The 19,355-nt window shown below is 40.5% G+C and overlaps 2 protein-coding genes and 1 non-coding gene across 4 annotated transcripts; 1 reads left to right on the top strand and 2 right to left on the bottom strand.

Annotated features, from left to right (window-relative positions):
* Window positions 1-870: 870 nt before the first annotated feature.
* TRNAL-AAG (transfer RNA leucine (anticodon AAG)) lies at window positions 871-951 on the bottom strand. The gene has a single exon. It is a non-coding gene; the product is annotated as a tRNA-Leu (tRNA).
* A 995-nt stretch (window positions 952-1,946) lies between these two features.
* LOC145616558 (auxin-responsive protein IAA12-like) lies at window positions 1,947-6,116 on the bottom strand. Of its 2 annotated transcripts, none has more exons than XM_081671306.1 (5): window positions 5,477-6,116; window positions 4,736-5,037; window positions 3,820-3,955; window positions 2,481-2,542; window positions 1,947-2,389 (listed from the first exon to the last, which is right to left on the bottom strand). In XM_081671306.1, exons 1-5 carry the CDS (start codon window positions 5,917-5,919, stop codon window positions 2,340-2,342), a joined length of 993 nt encoding a protein of 330 aa, XP_081527432.1. In that variant the 5' UTR covers window positions 5,920-6,116; the 3' UTR covers window positions 1,947-2,339. The 2 variants fall into 2 exon arrangements, with proteins under 2 accessions (XP_081527432.1, XP_081527431.1); XM_081671305.1 differs by having other exon boundaries at window positions 1,947-2,404.
* A 3,684-nt stretch (window positions 6,117-9,800) lies between these two features.
* Window positions 9,801-11,852, top strand: LOC145616793 (uncharacterized). Its single transcript, XM_081671520.1, has one exon. The coding sequence runs from the start codon at window positions 9,801-9,803 to the stop codon at window positions 11,850-11,852; it is 2,052 nt and encodes a 683-aa protein (XP_081527646.1).
* Window positions 11,853-19,355: the final 7,503 nt, after the last annotated feature.

The following is a 19,355-nucleotide window of genomic DNA, read 5'->3' on the forward strand; positions in this document are numbered from 1 at the left end:
GGGCATGGGTGCTAGAACTCGTAGAGGATTACTGATAGATCAAGTAATTATAACAGGTACATATCAGACTAGTATGGACTATGTTGCTGGTCTGCTCGAGCCTAATCAACATGTTCCTCTAATTCAAATATCAAGTCCTACTGTTTTATCAGTGTACAAGAGTAGTCGAGTACAACCTAGACACAAATGAGTCTGTCCTGAGAAGTTTGGATTAATACTCGGGGCAATCCTGTGCCAACCAAAGGATGATGTTTCATAAACTTGTGTAGTTGTATCTGCTTCTAAACTTACTTCATAATCTTGTTGTAAATCTAAACAAAAGATGGGAAAAAATAAAATACAAATAACAATTAAATGGGTGTACTCTATAATAAACATAGATCATTGCAGCTGACAAAATGCCAAAAATGCAGCAGGATAAGGACCATTGCTATTGAATCAGCACAAATTTGTCAAGAGGAATAAATGCTAATTAGAGTTAGATATTGGACCATTTTGTCAGGAAAAATAAGAGGTGCTGGACCAGATTATGAAAATCAATAGAGTGGCAGAATACTGGGAACAAAAATAATTGATGATTGGACCAGTTATAATCTTTATATGCAATACTCAGCAGCCCATTTTATCAAACAGGACTGCAGTTATAAATGATGAAGATAAGGAATATATATTATTTCCGGAATTAATAATCACGACTTTATGTTGATAGTGTAATTTGAACGCATAATGTGAGGGCTTCAGGTTGATAGTATAATCTGAATGGATAATGTAAGTTTGACAACTAAATGTGGAGGCTAAAGAGAACAAAAATTTACTGTAATAAAAAAAAATTAAAAAAATAATAAAATAATAAAAAAAATTGCATAAAATTGTTGAGAGTGGGATTTGAACCCACGCCCTTTCGGACCAGAACCTTAATCTGGCGCCTTAGACCAACTCGGCCATCTCAACTTGTTGACTTTAAGATCTTCAATATGTTTATTTATAAAAAATATCAAAATAAAGAAATCTTCATCTATACAATATTAAAGTTCCAAATTAAAAAAAAAAAAAAAAAAAATGTGACTCCTTCATTTTCATTTTTAATTCTCTTATATACACATATAATCTTTGAGATAGTTGTTTCAGTCCTTCTACAACATTAGCCTTCATTCATACTTTGCTCGGAAGATGAAGTCTGCAAAGAGTTATACTACCTCGGTTAGTTTATGTACTCGTATTTACCTCATAGTTACCATCTACAGTAGACTCTTAATTCTTGTTAACGTAGAGTGGATGTTATAAACAGTTTATAATGTAAGAAAATTGTAGTTAAAAGATGGGTCAAGTCAAGGAAAAATGTGATTAAAACAAGAGAGAATGAAAATTTGTAAACATTGATGTATAACAGTATAAGGTAAATATGTGTACCAAAAATAAAACAAAGTAACAACGAGTAAGTATAAATAAATAAATAAAATTCCCCTTAAAAATGTAGGTAGCTAGGTACATTGTACGTACAAAAATAAAATAATAAGTATAAATACTATAATATGTGGTGGTTGGATATTGAACTTGAAAATCAAAAATTTGCAATTGATTAAATACATCAAAATCTAATACGAGTACTTCACAAAACCCACCAACAAATACAGTATTCTAACCCACAAACTGTCCAACAACTGACCATTAGATACACCATTGGCCATTGCTACAGGACTAACACCAGTCGAGGCGAAAGCTCAACAGTTATATTTTCATACAATATCACATCTATACTACAAGAAATTACAGAAATTTCAAAGTAAGAACATACATATCAGATGCCAGCCTCAAATAGCATAAATGAAACAGAGCATCACAAGTACTTGCCAATTGCAATGTTTGCGCATTGTGAGAGTATATGTCAAAAACTCACAAAGGCCAGAATTTTTTTAATATAGAATGTCATAGTGAAGCAGAAGATAAAAAGCAAGGCTTCATAGAGCAGAAGCCATATAAACCCATTTCCATTACAAAGGCAAAATCCAAGTTCATTCAGTATTTCGAAAAACCAAAGAAGCCTTACAAGTTACAACCTAGCACCCCATATATATATTTACACTAACAGAAAGCCAACCCTGACAAAGTATGCAAATCATGTGTACTAAAAAAAACCCAAAAACCAAAAACTTGTGGTAGAATAAGGGGGAAAATCAAAAGGAGATTTTGATGAGAAACAAATATATGAGAAGCAGAGGATCAGTTGTTACTAGGCAACGTATGCGTTGTACGAGTATTCAGGACCATTGTACTCTCTTTCCAGTATTTAGCTTCAGCTTTTTTTTTCTCTGTATATAAAAACATGACGAAGAAATTAACTATATAGGCCTGCTTCTTTGCTTTGCACTTCTCTCTTCTGATCTTGGAGCTGAATGACAAGAAACTAAAAATTATGTGAGCATTAGACTATACAGAATAAAAAGATATTTTACAGCAAACTTGACTAGGCATCAGCTTACCAAGTCCATTAGCTTCAGATGTCCTCATGATTCTAAGCCGCTTCACAGAGCTGAGGAACATCCTGTAATGGCAACAACCAAAGGCGGATGTAGTGCATAAGTCTATTGTAAATGAAGAGTAAGGAATTGAATTAATAGAGTTCAGTGGGAAGTAACATTCTGTATTACAAGTCATTCCAAAGCTGAGATTAAGAAAGGTAATCAATCTTCAACCATCCAATTAAATAACTTTTTATCCTAGGCTCGTAGACAATATACCCTATTTTCAAGGAAAAGTCTACCACAGTAAAAAAAAAACTTAGTTAACTTCCATATAACAAATGGCCCCGAGCAGGAAATTTCTCAGGCAACTAAAGGTTAACAGTTACATAAAAACATCGACCATTGCATGCAAAGTTTCCAAAACAAGAAAGACTCAGCCCTTGGACGACAACAATCCAAACCAAAACAAAACAAAACTAATAATAGTGTTGCGGACACCATGTAATTTGAACATGCCTTTTCCATGTGGATCCACCAATTTCTATAGTAACTTAAGAAGACCAGAGATGGAGAGGAAATGGAGCAGCACAACTCAAGTTGTTCTCTTAGATAATGACATTTTGTCATATCTTATGCTAATGATTGTGGAGGTATATACTCCAAATCATCTATAATTGTGTGTCTTTGTAGTAAGCCAAAATTAAATGCGTTTTAAAGCTTACAGGACCACCACATTGCTATTCTACAACTTAAATCAGATAGCACAATGTATCCAACATTACAACTATCCAATTTCAATATGGTAATGCTAGCTTCACTTAATTAACATGTCAAATTGCCAGCAGAAGTAAAAAAATACTTGTTGATACCATATGGCCCTGTACTTTTCACCTTGCAAAAATGCTTTTAAGCATCAAACAGATTTAGGCCAGGGCTTATAAGTTTAGTTCAGGGTTACTATGTTCAGTTCAAAGCTCATAAAACCCAAGTAAAGATCAGTTAGGGCTAATAAATTCCCATTAAGGCTTAGGCGTCCAAATAAATTAAAGCACACTCAAATAAGTTGAGCTCAGCTCAAATTCAAGTTTTTTAGGTGAAAGAACATATCATATAACAAGTCAGAACACCATGCTATAGCAAAGTCATGCAACATGTAGTTCTTGCTACGTTTTTTTACTAGTTGGTTTACAAATTCTCTTAGACAAATGCATGGAACAACAACACCAAAATTTCAAAAATTTCTGAATGCCAAATTAATATGACAGTATTGAAGAAAATGAAGAACCAAAATAAGTGTTTGAAACATAAAAAATGTAAGCATAATCTAAAATTCTGAAACAAAGTGGATATTACATACCCCCATGGAACATCTCCAACAAGCATCCAGTCTCCGTCTTTGTCTTCATATGTAAGCACAAAATCTGATGATCCATCTAATAACTTGGAGGGTCTCGTAGTTTTGGGCATCAACATAAGCTCCTCTCCGCTTGATTCTGAGGGACAAAAAAATGAAGCGACAATCAATCACTGAACAGAAATATGTTTCAACCTGAGCATGCTCCAACTGTGGTGAATTCAGGAGCTGACGTAAACTATCGGAGCGGGTATTTTTTTAGATGTGAAACTTGCAGAGCGGGGGGCATTTGGGCTCTTCTCGCGGTAAAGCCTCTCGCCCGCCCGCCAAGCGGGCGGCAGGAGCAGCAGGCAAGTGCTTGGCTCCGCCAAAACGGCTCCGAAACAAACAAAAAGGTGTGTGCCGCACTCACGAGGGACTGCCAGTGCCACAGGGTAAACCACCGTCTCTCAGGCCCCCGACTGACTGATTCTACCATTTCACATGTTTTAGCTATTGCAAATTTGCAATACCGCAGCCGCCTAGGATAGCACTAAGACCTAATGTGTTTCATCCTTAACTTGAATTTTGAGTCACTCTTGTCCATACAACTGTTTGTTCTGATCATAAAGTTGCTTTAAAGTTTATGCCATTAAACCTTTTTGTTCTTTTTCTCCCTTGATAGTTAAGCATTTATACTCTTTCATGACATTATCCTTTTAACAAGAAAACACAAAGCAGCCACTAATATAGTAGTATGTAAACCATTAAAGAAAGCAACAAAAATACTCTTATCAAATCAAATTAGCATATTAAGAAAGGATCCTCATGTTTCATCACTTAAATTGATTATCTTAGATTAATCCATCAAACATATTAATACTATATCATCAGCAAAACACCATGAAGACAAGAAAAGAGCAAAGTTGCAGGATCATACTCTCAACAGCTCTATTGGTGAACATCTCCTCCAACATTAGCCCTAACGACTCGTAGCTGGAGTGCGCATTGAGATCAACCTTCCTACCAATAGCAACACCATCCATATTCACTTTGACAAACAAGCAACTTTTCTTAGGAACTGTCTCCTTGGCATTACCCTTCTCATCAGAACCATACATCACATCTTTCTGTTTCCTTTCATCAAACTCTGCCTCATTCTCTCCATTCGAAACCGATTTTGATTGGTTTGCCATGCTATTCATTCTGTATGCCCTTATAGGAGGCCATCCCACAACTTGACTGCTCCGACACAACAACAAACATCCCAACAAAAATTCATCATCAAAAAAACTTCCCACATAATAAAATGACTAAAACAAACAGAACCAACAAGTTATACACCCAAATTCAACCCAAACCCTTAATCTATGAAAAACCCACCAATAAACAAACACAAATATCATACACACAAATAAACCAACAAATTGTACACCCAATTCACCAAAACACATAATCTCTAAAATCTATGAAAAATAGTAAAATACCAACAATAAGCAAACACAAATATCATACCCCAAATAAACCAACAAATCATACACCCAAATATACAATCACCCCACCAAAATTAAACCAAAATCATGCAAAAAAAATATGGGGGAAAAACACAAAATAATCAGCAGATAAAAAAATTCCCAAAAACAGAAATTTATGGGAAAAAATATAGAATAGAAAGAGATACCTAACAGCAGTAGGAGAGACAGCTCGCTTAGTACCAGAAGAAGCATTGTGATTGTTAACAGGAGCAGAATTCTTAACAGAAGAAGGAGGTCTCAAACCCAGAGAAGAACAAGAAGAAGCAGAAGAAGGAGAAGACCCATTATTATTACTAGTATTATTATTATTAATATTATTACTATTATTAGTAAAATCTTTAGCAGTGAAAATCCTTGGAATTTGCTTATGATTCTTCGAACCAAGACTCAACCCAAGTCCTAATTCAAGCTCAGAATCATCAGAAACCTCAAAATTAACATTCTGATGATGATTTTGGAGGTGGGTATGATGTCGATTATGGTGGTTTAGGCTTTGTTGCTCAACCACAACTTCTTCCTTTGAAACAACCGTTGATTCTGATGAACCACCACCACTAGAAGCATCTCCGCCGCCATTACAGCCACCCATTACAGCTTAAACTTGAAATTCTGTGAAATTTTGGGGAATTTTGTTTGAATTTGTGGGATTATTGAAGAGAATTGAAGAAGGGGGAATTGAAGAAGGAGAAAAAGGGTAGGTAAAAAAGGAAGAAATAGAGAGAGAGAGAGAGAGAGAAAGGTGTGGGTGGAGATAGTGATGAAGGGTGGGTACCTACTTGTCTGGTATTGTGCTATGGGTCGTTTTTATTTTTCCCTTCTTTTCCTCTTTCTCTCTCTTCACTTTTCATCAACATATATGATGCTCATTCTTGCCCTTTTTTTTGCCCTTTCCCGGGTTTTGCTATACGTTACTGAGTTACTCTAACGGCCCGTTTGATAGGTGATAATAAAAATTTGTACGAAATATGGAGTAAGAAAAAACGATGTTAGTTCTTGTGTTACATTTCTAAGAATTAAATGAGTTTAGGGATGAGATTGCGTTATTGGATGTAGGATGTTACAATACTTAATTATTTTTATTTATAAGTAGTCTCATTAACATACAGTTTAATTAAGGATTGTCATGTGAGGGCGTTGAGAATTTGGGTATTTCACTCCTTTTGTCTCTTAGAAATTGTCTTATTCTTAACATTTCATTTTGTCTTTTAGCATGTGGCATAAAAGGAAATAAAATGACGATAGTGAGTCGTATACACTATATTAGGGGGAAAATACTCGTAAATTGAATGGAGTAAACAAGCGAAATCGGGACAATTTATTAAGATTAGGGGGAGGAGTATAAGTATTCAAATACTTGTCGAAAATTGTTTTGAAAATGAACAAAAATAATTTATGTAGTAATGTCCACATGAAATAATAAGTCAAATAATCAAATTGTAAACTGAGAAGCGAGTTTAAATAACTGGATGAATAAATTACTTGTATTAACAACCATCGCGTTTGGCCACACTATGTAGCCGCTTATAAAAAAAACAAATCAATCCTAATAGAACTAACTGAATAACATCTATAACACAATAACACTAACCGAGTAACCCCTGTAACCTTAACCGAGTAACCCCTATGATAATTGCCCACATAGGGTGGACTAGCCATATATTCCGTATAAAAGTTGGTGATAAACATTATATTGATATATTGTCATTACGAGTAATTTTTTTTTCTTCTAATTTTCAAACTTTTTAATATTTTGAAAATTTGTTTCTCAAAATTACCCTTATGATGTCCCTATCGTTTGCTTTATTTGGGTTTACCTTTGGTTGGGGTTATAGTTTAGGTAATAGATGGGGTTGAATGGGTTGATGGTGGTGGACATGGTGGTTTTTGGAATGATGGGAATCTGACCCCATTTCCACCATTTTTCTTCATTTCCCTTCGATATTTTATTTCATTCTTTTCGCCGATATTTTACATTTTTGTTGCCCTCTAGTTTGGTATGTGTCGGGAAGTTTTGCGTTCTAGAAGGAGTTTATCAACTTAATTTCCTAATATTAATTATTTGATTACTTGAAGATTATATTGTTTAATATTTTAACGAAGTTTTGTAGGGATGGCAGTGAGTTGTGTTAAGTCCGCTTATAAATCTTATATACTACTTCATCTAATCCTTTCTGTTTGTCCCTTGACTAAGTAGTAAGTACACACCTTTAATTGTATTTTTAATTTTTTTATATATTGTTGTTCAACTTGTTCTAAGTTTTAAGATTTTTGGTCTAGGATGGATGTCTTATACTCTTAACCCATGTTTCCAATATGTCAGGCTTATTCGAAACTAGAAGCAATGTATATACACAATCATACAAATATTAATTTTTGGGGGTGAGAATGTATTCAATTTGAGTATGATTTGACTATTTGAGTTAGCTAAATGAATGCATAGATAAATTCTATGGATTGTTTAAGTCAAATGAGTTATAAATTATTTGTATGAAATTAAGTTCAATTAGCATGTTACACAACATGAAAGGTTGAATTTAGTTGTATGAACTCTTTATAGTAAAACATGATAAATGTGCACATCTTATACATTTCAGGCCTACTAAAAGCAAATTTAAGTCTTCTATCTTATAGGCATTTTTCACGGAAATAAATAAACACAAATAAGAATAGTAAAAGTACATTGAAAAAGTAAACTGACATTAGGTATGCAAAAAAGTAGAGAGAGAAAATTAATAAAAGTATATGGGATAACAAAATTTACATGGGAAAGTTAAATTTGCACAAATATTGTTGCAAATTAGAGGGTACTTTGGTAAAAAAAATAATATTAATGGTTGTTGGAAAAAACAAATGGAGTGAGCATATTAGGACTAAAATTTGTCCATAAAGGACTATCAAAAGGGGACGGAGAGAGTATAATTTATGAGTAGAGGTGTCAAAAATTGATATAATTGACCCGATTTGATTTGAGTAGAAAAAAAAAACTGATTCAAATTTCAACTTGTATGAACGCAATAATTTAACATAACCCAACTTTGAAATAAAACCAATCTAATCTGACCTCATCGAAATCAACTTGGATATCCCATTTGACACCTCTACTAATGAGCATGTCTTTGTCCCATTTTCATATATTTTCTACAATTGACTAATAACTACATTAATACCTAAGCATTTTCTCACTTTTAGAATTCTAGTTTCCCTCAAAATCGGAGAAATAATTTCTTTACACATTATAATTTCAAACGAAGAACAAGTCATATGTGTTGGCTGAAAAAATTAACTAAAATAAATAAATAAAAAGGAGCATGTTTAGTGAATTGGTGATGGTTGAAAATATCACGAGAAAATGAAGGGAGTGTGCTTAGTAAAGTCTCACGAGTAAAATGGCACAATGTCAACTGGACCCCCCACACTCCACTCCAAACGACAACCCGACAGCTTGTGGGACCCGCACGTCACAGAGCTCAATAACGTTGAATACAGTGCCACGTGGTAAAAGTAAATTATCTTTAAATAACACTATACACTCTTTAACTACTGTTTAGCCCGGGCGATGCCCCGGGTCGATACGTTAAAAATTAATATATTATATTTTATGTAGATAAAACTTTACTTTTAATATTTTGTATGTACATAATAGTGTTAAATATTTTTATTTTAGATTTAGTCTAAAAAAAATTTTGACATGTAAAAGTACAAATAAAAACACTTTCATGGTCAACATTAAATATATTAAAGAAGGATAAGTTAACCATATTATTAGATAGCCAAGTTGGTATGACTTCTAATTTATTTTTCAATAGACTCAAGTTCGGTTCTTGACAAAAACACTTTTTTTCAAATGACACGTTGTTATGGGTAAAAATTTATGCATATAAGTCAACGTCAGTCAAGATATGGTCAAATGACGACGACCCTTCGACGAGGACGGAAGACGAAGCTGAGTACCCGTAGTCCTACTTCTCCGCAAGAAGATAAGCTAGAGGACTTGGTCTTATTTTACCCCCCCCCCCCTCTAGTCCGTTGAAGATTACAACAGAAAAGATATTCTCCCAACTGAACTCCGAGAATCAAGGGTGAAAATTCTATCTCCAAAGCAACGGCATAGTGAAGCTTCGCAGGAATTATAAATAAGGAAATTATCCATATGGGTAATACACATTGCAACCTAAGAACTTACGATCTAAGCACACTCATTGTACGCCATTAACCTATTTTTCATAGTGAAAGTTTGGTAGATCCTCATTCTACCCGCGGTTTTTACCTTCATTGGGTTTTCCGCGTCAACAATCTCTTGTGTCGTTTTATTGCTTTCGTTATTATTTATTTTCAATCTTGTTTAGTTGATACGTAGCCTAGATTTTGATATTCAATCCCACTTAACAAAAATTAGCATAAACAATTTGGCGCCCACCGTGGGGCTACAACTAGATAAGATCCAGAAAAACCCTATTTTCCAGCCTAAAAATGTCAGCCAGTGAAATGACCCCAGAGCAACTTAGGGAGGCCTACGAGAGAGCCCAGGCAGACCTTGAAGCAGCCAGGGAATCTAATGAGCGCCTCAGCAGGGAAAAGGAGGCGTCGGAGTCCGACGCAGCTAAACTCCGTCAGCAGTTAGAATCGGCCAACAGCACTCGTCGCCGTCAGCCGAGACAGTTGGATATGATCCCTAGAATGCCGTCGTTGGATATCCTGGAATCTCCGCATGATACCGATACCGAGTCCAGTAACGGAGAAAGAGAGCGGAGTCCACCGATCAGGAATGTCGGGCAAGGAAGCCTCCAGACGCCAGGGAATGGGCAAGATAACCAGCCGCCGAATCAAACAGAGATCCTGCTCCAAAGGTTAGAAGCATTGGAGAAGCAGAACTCCAGGGTGCTGTCAATGATGAAGAGAATGTCGGGTGTCCCGATCCCCGTCCAAAGGGAAGCCCCCGACGGATTTGCCGCAACGCCATTCTGCGACGAATTGGCCATGGCCCGGATTCCAAGGAGAGTGTCGCTCCCGACGTTTACATCACTCTATGATGGGACGACGTGCCCGGAGCAGCATGTGGAGTACTACAAGCAGCGGATGTGGCAAGCCTCGATCCCGTTCGATTGCTGGGAAGCCTGCATGTGCAAATCATTCGGCGCGACGCTGACTGGTCCCGCCCTCAAATGGCTCGGCAAACTCGAACCAGGTAGTATAACTAGTTTTGCTATGTTAGTTAACAAGTTTTATTCCCATTTTGAAAGCAGCAGGCAGTTCGACAAGCAAACCAGTGACTTGTACCGGATCGTCCAAGGACCCAGAGAGAGCATCAGAACCTATTGGTCCAGATTCAACAAAGAGAAGGTGTCGATCAAGAACGTCGACAACAGAACTGCCATTGAAGCTTTCCTCCGGGGACTGCATACCGATTCAGATCTGTACAAAGACATGGTCAAGTACCCCTGCTCAACTTTTGAAGAAGTCAGGACGAGAGCCGTGGCCCAGATGCGCTTCGACGAAGATATCGCCAACCGCAACTCCTATCCGAATTCCAGAGGCCCGTCCGACCGCAAAGCTCCAAGCAACCAAAGAGGATCATGGCGGCACCAGCCTTACGAGGCCACAGGTGGATCACGCTCTGTTAATGCTGTGCAGGTAGAACAGGTCCTCGACGCCCCTCAGTACCCCGAAATATCGGAGTACGGATTCGACGTCAACATAGTAGCAGTGGTCAAAGAGCTGGAGCCCTTAGGCAACAAAGTGCGCTGGCCAATGAAGAGCAACAAGCCAGAGTCGGAAAAGGATATGAGCAAGTGGTGCGAGTTCCACAGCGATCATGGCCACAAGACGGAGGATTGCTACGCCCTGCGTAAAGAGGTCGCCTTCCAACTGAAGAGGGGTAACCTCAAGCATTTGCTAGGAAGAAAGAAGAGCGCCGATGCAGGTCGCCCCAAGCCAGTAAGCGCGACGAATGGTCCTCCAAAACCCCCTGAAACTAAGGTAACAGTTAATGTTATTACTGGTGGTTCAGATATTTGTGGACTAACCTATTCTGCAGCCAAAAGGATCGCAAAGTCTACCATAGATAATGCAGATGTCCCGGATGAAATAAGAGATCCCCAAGAAAAAGAATTAGAAGCTATGGCAATCACATTCGACGACGACGACATCAACAACATCAACCGAGAGCATGAAGATTCCTTGGTAATTTCGCTGATCGTCGGGAATTGTCTGCTCCGAAGGGTGCTGATCGACGGTGGCAGCTCCGCAAATGTCCTGTTCAGAAGTACAATGGAAACCATGGGGTTAAAGGATAGCGACATCACCAGAAGATCAACCACCCTGGTCGGTTTCAGCGGCGAAAGCATGTCGACTCTCGGAGACATAACCTTACCCACCTATGCAGGAGGCCTAAACCCTCAAACAAAGTTCAATATCGTCGACTGTCCCTCGGCCTACAACGCCATAATGGGTAGACCATGGATTCATCGACTGAAAGCCATCCCCTCAACTTACCACCAGTCAATCAAATTCCCAACCCCATGAGGGATCCAAGAAATAAAAGGAGAACCCCGTGAAGCCAAACACTGCTACAAAACAACCTTAAAACCTACCATGAGAACCGCCTAGCAATTACAGCACGGCCCGACACCAGATAACCCAAATGATCTCGAAATCGACGAAATACCATTAGATCCTGAAAAGCCAAACCAAACGGTCCGTGTCGGAGCCAACCTAGCACCCGAACTAAAGCAAACCCTCTTATCCTTTCTCCGAGAGAATAAAGACTGTTTCGCCTGGTCTCACGAGGATATGACTGGAATAGACCCAAGTATCATCTCACACAAGCTGAACGTCGATCCAAATCACAAGCCTGTCAAGCAGAAGCGTCGAAAGTTCGCCCTCGAACGAAATAAAATCATCAATGACGAAGTGCAGCAGCTGATCGACACCGGAAAAATCAGAGAAGTAAAATACCCGGACTGGCTCGCAAATGTGGTAGTCGTCAGTAAAAAGAACGGCAAATGGAGAGTGTGCATCGACTTCACCGACCTGAACAAAGCATGCCCCAAAGATCCGTTCCCACTCCCGCATATCGACGCCTTGGTCGACGCCACGGCCGGTCACGAGCTCCTGACCTTCATGGACGCCTATTCTGGATACAATCAAATCTTAATGCATCCAGACGATCAAGAGAAGACAGCCTTCATGACCGATAAAGGTATATATTGTTATAAAGTTATGCCTTTTGGACTAAAAAATGCAGGTTCGACGTACCAGCGACTGGTCAATAGAATGTTCAAGGATCAACTAGGGGACACGATGGAAGTATACATCGACGACATGTTGGTGAAGTCGAAGAAGTCAGAAGACCACGTCGGCCACCTTCGTCAAACCTTCGAGGTATTGCGCAAGTACGGTATGAAACTAAACCCCACTAAATGTTCTTTTGGAGTATCTGCTGGTAAATTTTTGGGCTATGTAGTAACACAAAGGGGAATTGAAGCTAGCCCCGACCAAGTCAGGGCCTTGATAAATATTCAATCCCCCCGAAATGTTAAAGAAACCCAAAAACTGACAGGGCGTGTGGCAGCATTAAATCGCTTTATTTCACGTTCGTCAGACAAGTGCCATCTTTTTTATAACGTTTTGAGAAAAAATAAAGGTTTCGAATGGACTGACGATCATGAAAAAGCGTTACAAGAATTAAAGAAATATTTAATGACGCCACCTCTCCTGTCGAAACCAAAAACTAACGAAACCTTGCAGCTTTACATTGTCGTCAGCGCTGTAGCTGTCAGCGCAGTCCTGACAAGGGAAGACGACGAGGCTGGGCAGCTCCCAGTTTATTACGTAAGTAAGACATTGCTCCCAGCCGAGGTAAGATACTCATCCCTAGAGAAATTAGCTCTTGCTTTAATCACTGCTGTTAAAAAACTCAGGCACTATTTTGAAACCCACCACGTTGTGGTGATGACTAACTACCCCCTTAAGTCTGTTTTGAGAAAACCAGATTTGACAGGTCGACTAGGTAAATGGAGCATTAGTCTGAGCACAATGGACATCGAGTACCAACCCAGAAAGGCGATAAAGTCGCAGGCCCTAGCAGATTTTGTGGCTGACTTCAGCCCCGACCTACAGGCCATCGCTAACAAGGAAGTAGAAGAAATCAACAGCCTACAAAGAGATAGCAAATGGATCCTATTTGTCGACGGTTCATCCAACCAACGAGGAGCTGGCCTGGGATTGGTGCTAAAGTCACCACAAGGGGACATGATAGTAAGATCTATATCTTGTGATTTTAAAGCAACTAACAATGAAGCAGAATATGAAGCTTTGATTGCAGGAATGATTGTCGCCAAGGACCTAGGAGCAACAGCCCTAGACGTATACAGTGATTCACTTCTGATCGTCAGCCAGATGACAGGTGACTTCGCAGCAAAAGACTCCAAAATGACAGCGTACCTGGAAATAGCCAAAGAAAAAGCCAAACACTTCGACCCATTCACCATCTCACAAGTCCCAAGGGACCAAAACGCCCAAGCAGACGCACTTGCAAACCTAGCCTCCGCCCTCAAAAAGACTACCTTCACAAACATCCCCCTAGTCCATCTGCAAAAACCCTCCGTCACAACCAAAGAAATCCTACCCGTCGACGACGTCGCCCAAGACGACGACTGGACCAAGCCCATCATAGACTACTTGACCAAAGAAATCCTTTCCAGTGACAAAACAGAGTCCCGAAAGCTTAAATACAAAGCCTCTAGATACCACATGGTCGACGGGGTTTTATTCCACAAATCCGCGTCAGGATTATCCCAAAGATGTATCCAAAAACACGAACAACAACCTATCCTCAGCCATTTGCACGACGGAATATGCAGCAGCCATGTCGGAGGAAGGAGATTAGCCCAAATTGCAAAAAGACAAGGGTACTTCTGGCCGACGCTTCATGAAGACGCAATGCAATACGTAGCCAAGTGCGACAGTTGCCAACGGTTCGCCCACACCATTCATAAGCCGTCGGAGCCATTACATCAAACGCTGACGCCATGGCCTTTCATGAGATGGGGAATGGACATCGTCGGGAAACTTCCCGCAGCGCCAGGACAGAGAGTCTATATGCTAGCACTAACTGATTATTTTTCTAAATGGATCGAAGCAGTTGCTTTGAAACAGGTTACAGACAAAGAAGTTATTGCATTTATATGGACTAACATTATCTGCAGGTTTGGGATCCCGTCAGTAATTGTCTGTGATAACGGGTCGCAATTTATTAGCGACAAAACTCGTTCTTTTTTGCAGAAATTCCGCATAGAATTGAGAACATCTACACCTAAGTACCCGCAGGCCAACGGACAAGCCGAGTCTAGCAACAAAGTCGTCATGGAGGCCATAAAGAAAAGACTGAAAGCAGCTAAAGGCAAGTGGGCCGACGAGCTCCCAGCAGTCCTGTGGGCCAATCGCACGACGCCAAGAGAAGTGACGGGGCAAACACCATTTTCCCTCGTCTACGGATGCGAAGCCGTCCTCCCAGTAGAAGCTGAATTCCCAACGTCAAGGTTCGGTCTCATGACGGAAGAAAGAAACCAAGAAGAAATGGAAGACAGCCTAGACGCAACCGAAGAATTAAGAGAAACAGCCTTAATCAGGATGGCAGCGCAACAACAAATCGTCGCAAGAAGCTTCAACAAAAATGTCAAAGCCAAGACGTTCCAACTAGGTGATTGGGTACTTAGAAAAGCATTCCAAAACACAAAGAACCCGGCAGATGGTAAATTAGCCCCTCCATGGGAAGGGCCATATGAGGTCACACAGGTCGTCGGCAACGGCGCTTATCGACTTACAGACCAGCAAGGCAATCCTATTCCAAGAAGTTGGAACGCAACCCATCTCAGGAAATATTACTTTTAGTAACCGTCAAAAACAATTCGTCGACGAAGAGAATGACGACGAAGTTAAATAAAAGCGAAGCTGCGACAACTGCTAACGACTGTAGCAAAGAAAACTACCATTCTGATGACAACCGTAAAACATCGAAAACCCGGGGCAAATACGACCATAGCGTCCGACGCCAAACACCCGACACCTGAACAAACGAACCAGACTTCAGTGTTCAGCGTCGACGCTGGGACGCAAGGGGCATTGGCAAACATCGCAACGAAAGGCCTAAGTCATACAACGACATCGGCGAAGCACAACCAACAGTTGTAACATGTTTCTTGAATTTCAGAATTTCGACTTGTTCAAAATTTGATTAATAAAAGTTGAATTTTTTCCCTTTTTCCAAAGTTTTTGTAAAATCTTGACATGTCAACACTTTAAACATCTTTTTTTTTACATGCTTATATCTTGCAAAACAGTTGGTTGAAATTTCTTATTCTACAGAACACAAGACAAGAAACGAAACACAAAGCCACGGAAAGCGAAAAAATACTTAGCATACAAAAGCAAAACATACTGAATGTCTTACACACAAGAAAATTCAAAAGCCACTTGCCCACAAGTGGAACAAAACACAACGACGAAAATAACATTGTTTGCAAAACATGAAAAAGGAAAGTTCGTACAAAGCAGAAAATTGAACCATCACAGACGATGGCCTTCAAACATCAGCTCCGTCGGCGGGAAGATCGTTGACAACCTCCTTGACAATATCGTCGACTGAGGCGTTGTCGTCGACGCCCTCGACCTGCAACTCCTCCGCGCCTCCCAAAGGCTGACCCACATCAGCACCAGTCTGACCCTCGACGACGGAAAGCTGGGCCTCGTCCCCGACAGTCAAGGGAGGAACGACGACGGAAGGTCCTGGTCCAGAGTCAGCAGTTGACGCCACCGCCGTGTCATCCTCTAGCTCCTTGAGGTCACCACCGTTAGCCAGAAAACGGTCGATCACCTCTTGGGGACGCCACTCTGAAGCTTTCCCGTCCAGAAACTGTTTCATGAGCTTTGCCCTCAGCTTTATCTCCAACTCCGCATAGTCGTCCAAGGCATCCTCCAACTCTTTCTGAACAGACGACAAGTCCTCATTCACCTTCGCCAGAGCCTCTTCCTTAGCAGCAATGACCCCGACCTTATCTTCTAAACCCTTAGCCTGCTCCTTCAACTGTTCCCTCAACTGACTAGCCTCCTCGTCAGCCTTCTTCTGCAGATCTGACACCTGACTCTCCAAAGTGTCCACCTTCTTGTTGGCGTCGTCCAGCTCCTTCTTCGTCCTTTGGAAAGCGTTGACAGCAGTCCTCCGCTGATCCTCAGAATTCTTGGCAGCACTATCCAACCTCTTCATGTCCCTAGCCAAGCCAATCACCCTATCCATCAACACCAACGAATTCTGCAAACACTGTCCAAATACACCCCAAGTCACCAACTAGAAGCCTCTTTATTCAACAAAACGAAAACAAAACTATAAAACACTTACGTAGAGATGCGCCGACACCGCCTCAGAAGCTAAGTCCAGTGCAGAAGTGCCAGCCAAAAGCTCCCTAGACTTAGGAAAAAGCAATTGGTTCAAGGCAGGAAAGAGAGAGTTTTGATCATCCTTCCGTATCTCCAAGAAGTCGGCAGGAAAACGCGCCAAGATATCTGGCACTGGAGGCTCGTCACTCGTCTTCTGATGCTTGGGAGGAGGAGACGGCGACAGAGTTATGGTCCCCTGATCGTCGACGACCCTTTGGGAGACTGGAGTCGACGTCGTCGCCACCTTCTCCGGCGCAGGCATTGGTGGCTGTTCTGGGAGAGGAAGGCCACGCTTCCTCCTCATGCGCAGGTCGGCCTCTTGCTGAGACAAACTTCGCCCTCGACGAGCACCAGGGGCAGCAGATTCTGCCAAAACGACGAGACATCGCAAATGAATACACGAACAAAGATACAAACAACGCGAAGCAAAAAACAAAGGACAAGGAAAAACTTACGAGTCGACATCGTTTCTTCCGAGTCCTCTACTCGTTGAGAAGTGTTCGTCGGCGTCCCCTGTTCCTGCGACGGCTGTGCCGATGTCGTCTTCTTCTTTTTCTCGAAGGTCCTAACTGAAGGACTGAGAGAGAGGAACTTCTTCACGTTCGCCGATTCCGACAAATCCGAAAATCCAAGGTCCAACTCTGCAAAAATAAAGCCAAGATCAAGCCATTTAGCTAATTCAAACTTAACAAACGACGATTGAAAAAAGGATACTTACCCGTCAACGGCCAACCTTCCGTCAACCATGAACCTTCGACACCCAGAGACACTTTCTTTACAAACAAAAACCACTTCTTCCATCCTCTATCGTTCACATCTGTGTTCAAAACTAATCTACTCCCTTTCTTGGTCAAACTGACGAACCCATCTTCCCCCATTTTCATCCCATATCCTACAGCTAAGTCCGACAGCGTAAAAGGTTCCTCCCAATCCTTGGTCTTTTCTGCGATCAGAGAAATAATTCTCCAACCCGAAGGCATCAATTGACCAGGGCTGATACCTAGGACCTCCAAGAACGACCTCACTAAGGGCGGGAAAGGGTATGTGATTCCCGTCTGTTCGAAGGGATATCTAAAGAACACCACGAAACCCTTCGGGCAATCCTTCACTGTCTGACCAGGGCCCGGAATGTGTGCAAAGGTCGTGTCGGGGAAACCCGCCATCTTGATGAAATCATTTCTCATCTCTGGCGCCATGGATGATCTTGATTGGGACATCGATTTGGTCTGCGGAGGAACTGTCTCTCTTTTTTCAACAATTCGAAGGGAAAACCTAGTTCTAGTTTTGGGAATTTCGCTCGACATTTTGCCCAAGAAATTAACAAACAAAGAAAGTAAGTTGAAGAAATTACCTGGCAAACGAAGACACCTGAAAGCTTTGAATCGCCGCCGCACGCTCCCACCGGAAAATTTCTGTGCAAAAGAGAAAGAGAAAGCAAAGGAAAGAAGAAGAAATGGTGTAGAAATTTGGGGAAAAGGGAAGCGTGCTGCAGTAGTTAAGGCAAGGAAGTGACGGTTAGAGTGAGAAAGTGGAGAAGGGAGTAACTGCTCATAGGAGAACGTGCTTCTACCTGAAATGACGGAAACGCCCCTCAAGAGAACCCACGTTTGTCCATATTTTTTGATTTTCCTTGTTTCTTTTTCTGTTTTTTATTGTTTGTTCATTTTTAAATTGCCAAACGTGTATGTGGCAATTCACATTTAGCAATTAGGGGCAAATTGTTATGGGTAAAAATTTATGCATATAAGTCAACGTCAGTCAAGATATGGTCAAATGACGACGACCCTTCGACGAGGACGGAAGACGAAGCTGAGTACCCGTAGTCCTACTTCTCCGCAAGAAGATAAGCTAGAGGACTTGGTCTTATTTTACCCCCCCTCTAGTCCGTTGAAGATTACAGCAGAAAAGATATTCTCCCAACTGAACTCCGAGAATCAAGGGTGAAAATTCTATCTCCAAAGCAACGGCATAGTGAAGCTTCGCAGGAATTATAAATAAGGAAATTATCCATATGGGTAATACACATTGCAACCTAAGAACTTACGATCTAAGCACACTCATTGTACGCCATTAACCTATTTTTCATAGTGAAAGTTTGGTAGATCCTCATTCTACCCGCGGTTTTTACCTTCATTGGGCTTTCCGCGTCAACAATCTCTTGTGTCGTTTTATTGCTTTCGTTATTATTTATTTTCAATCTTGTTTAGTTGATACGTAGCCTAGATTTTGATATTCAATCCCACTTAACAAAAATTAGCATAAACACACGTGGCATTCACATTTCTAATTGGGTGATGTGGCATGCTCTTGGTGGAAGAGAGGGGTGACACGTGGCGTGTATCCTTGATTAGGAACGCCTTTTAATATATAGTATAGATTACTTGTCTAATTATCCTTATTTAGGTGTCTCTAATTTGTTGCTTCATTCCTTTTGGAAAGCATTTAGTGAATGGAATAGATAAATTTATACACATTCTTTTATGTGGTTGGCCAGTCAATGTCATTATGGGTTTACTTCACTGGGGGGTTACTCGGTCAATGTTACAAGAGTTACTTGATCAGTATTACAAGGGTTACTTTAATTCTTTTTAC

This window comes from Chenopodium album, chromosome 26 (assembly GCF_948465745.1).
Source record: "Chenopodium album chromosome 26, dcCheAlbu1.1, whole genome shotgun sequence".
Taxonomy (NCBI): domain Eukaryota; kingdom Viridiplantae; phylum Streptophyta; class Magnoliopsida; order Caryophyllales; family Amaranthaceae; genus Chenopodium; species Chenopodium album.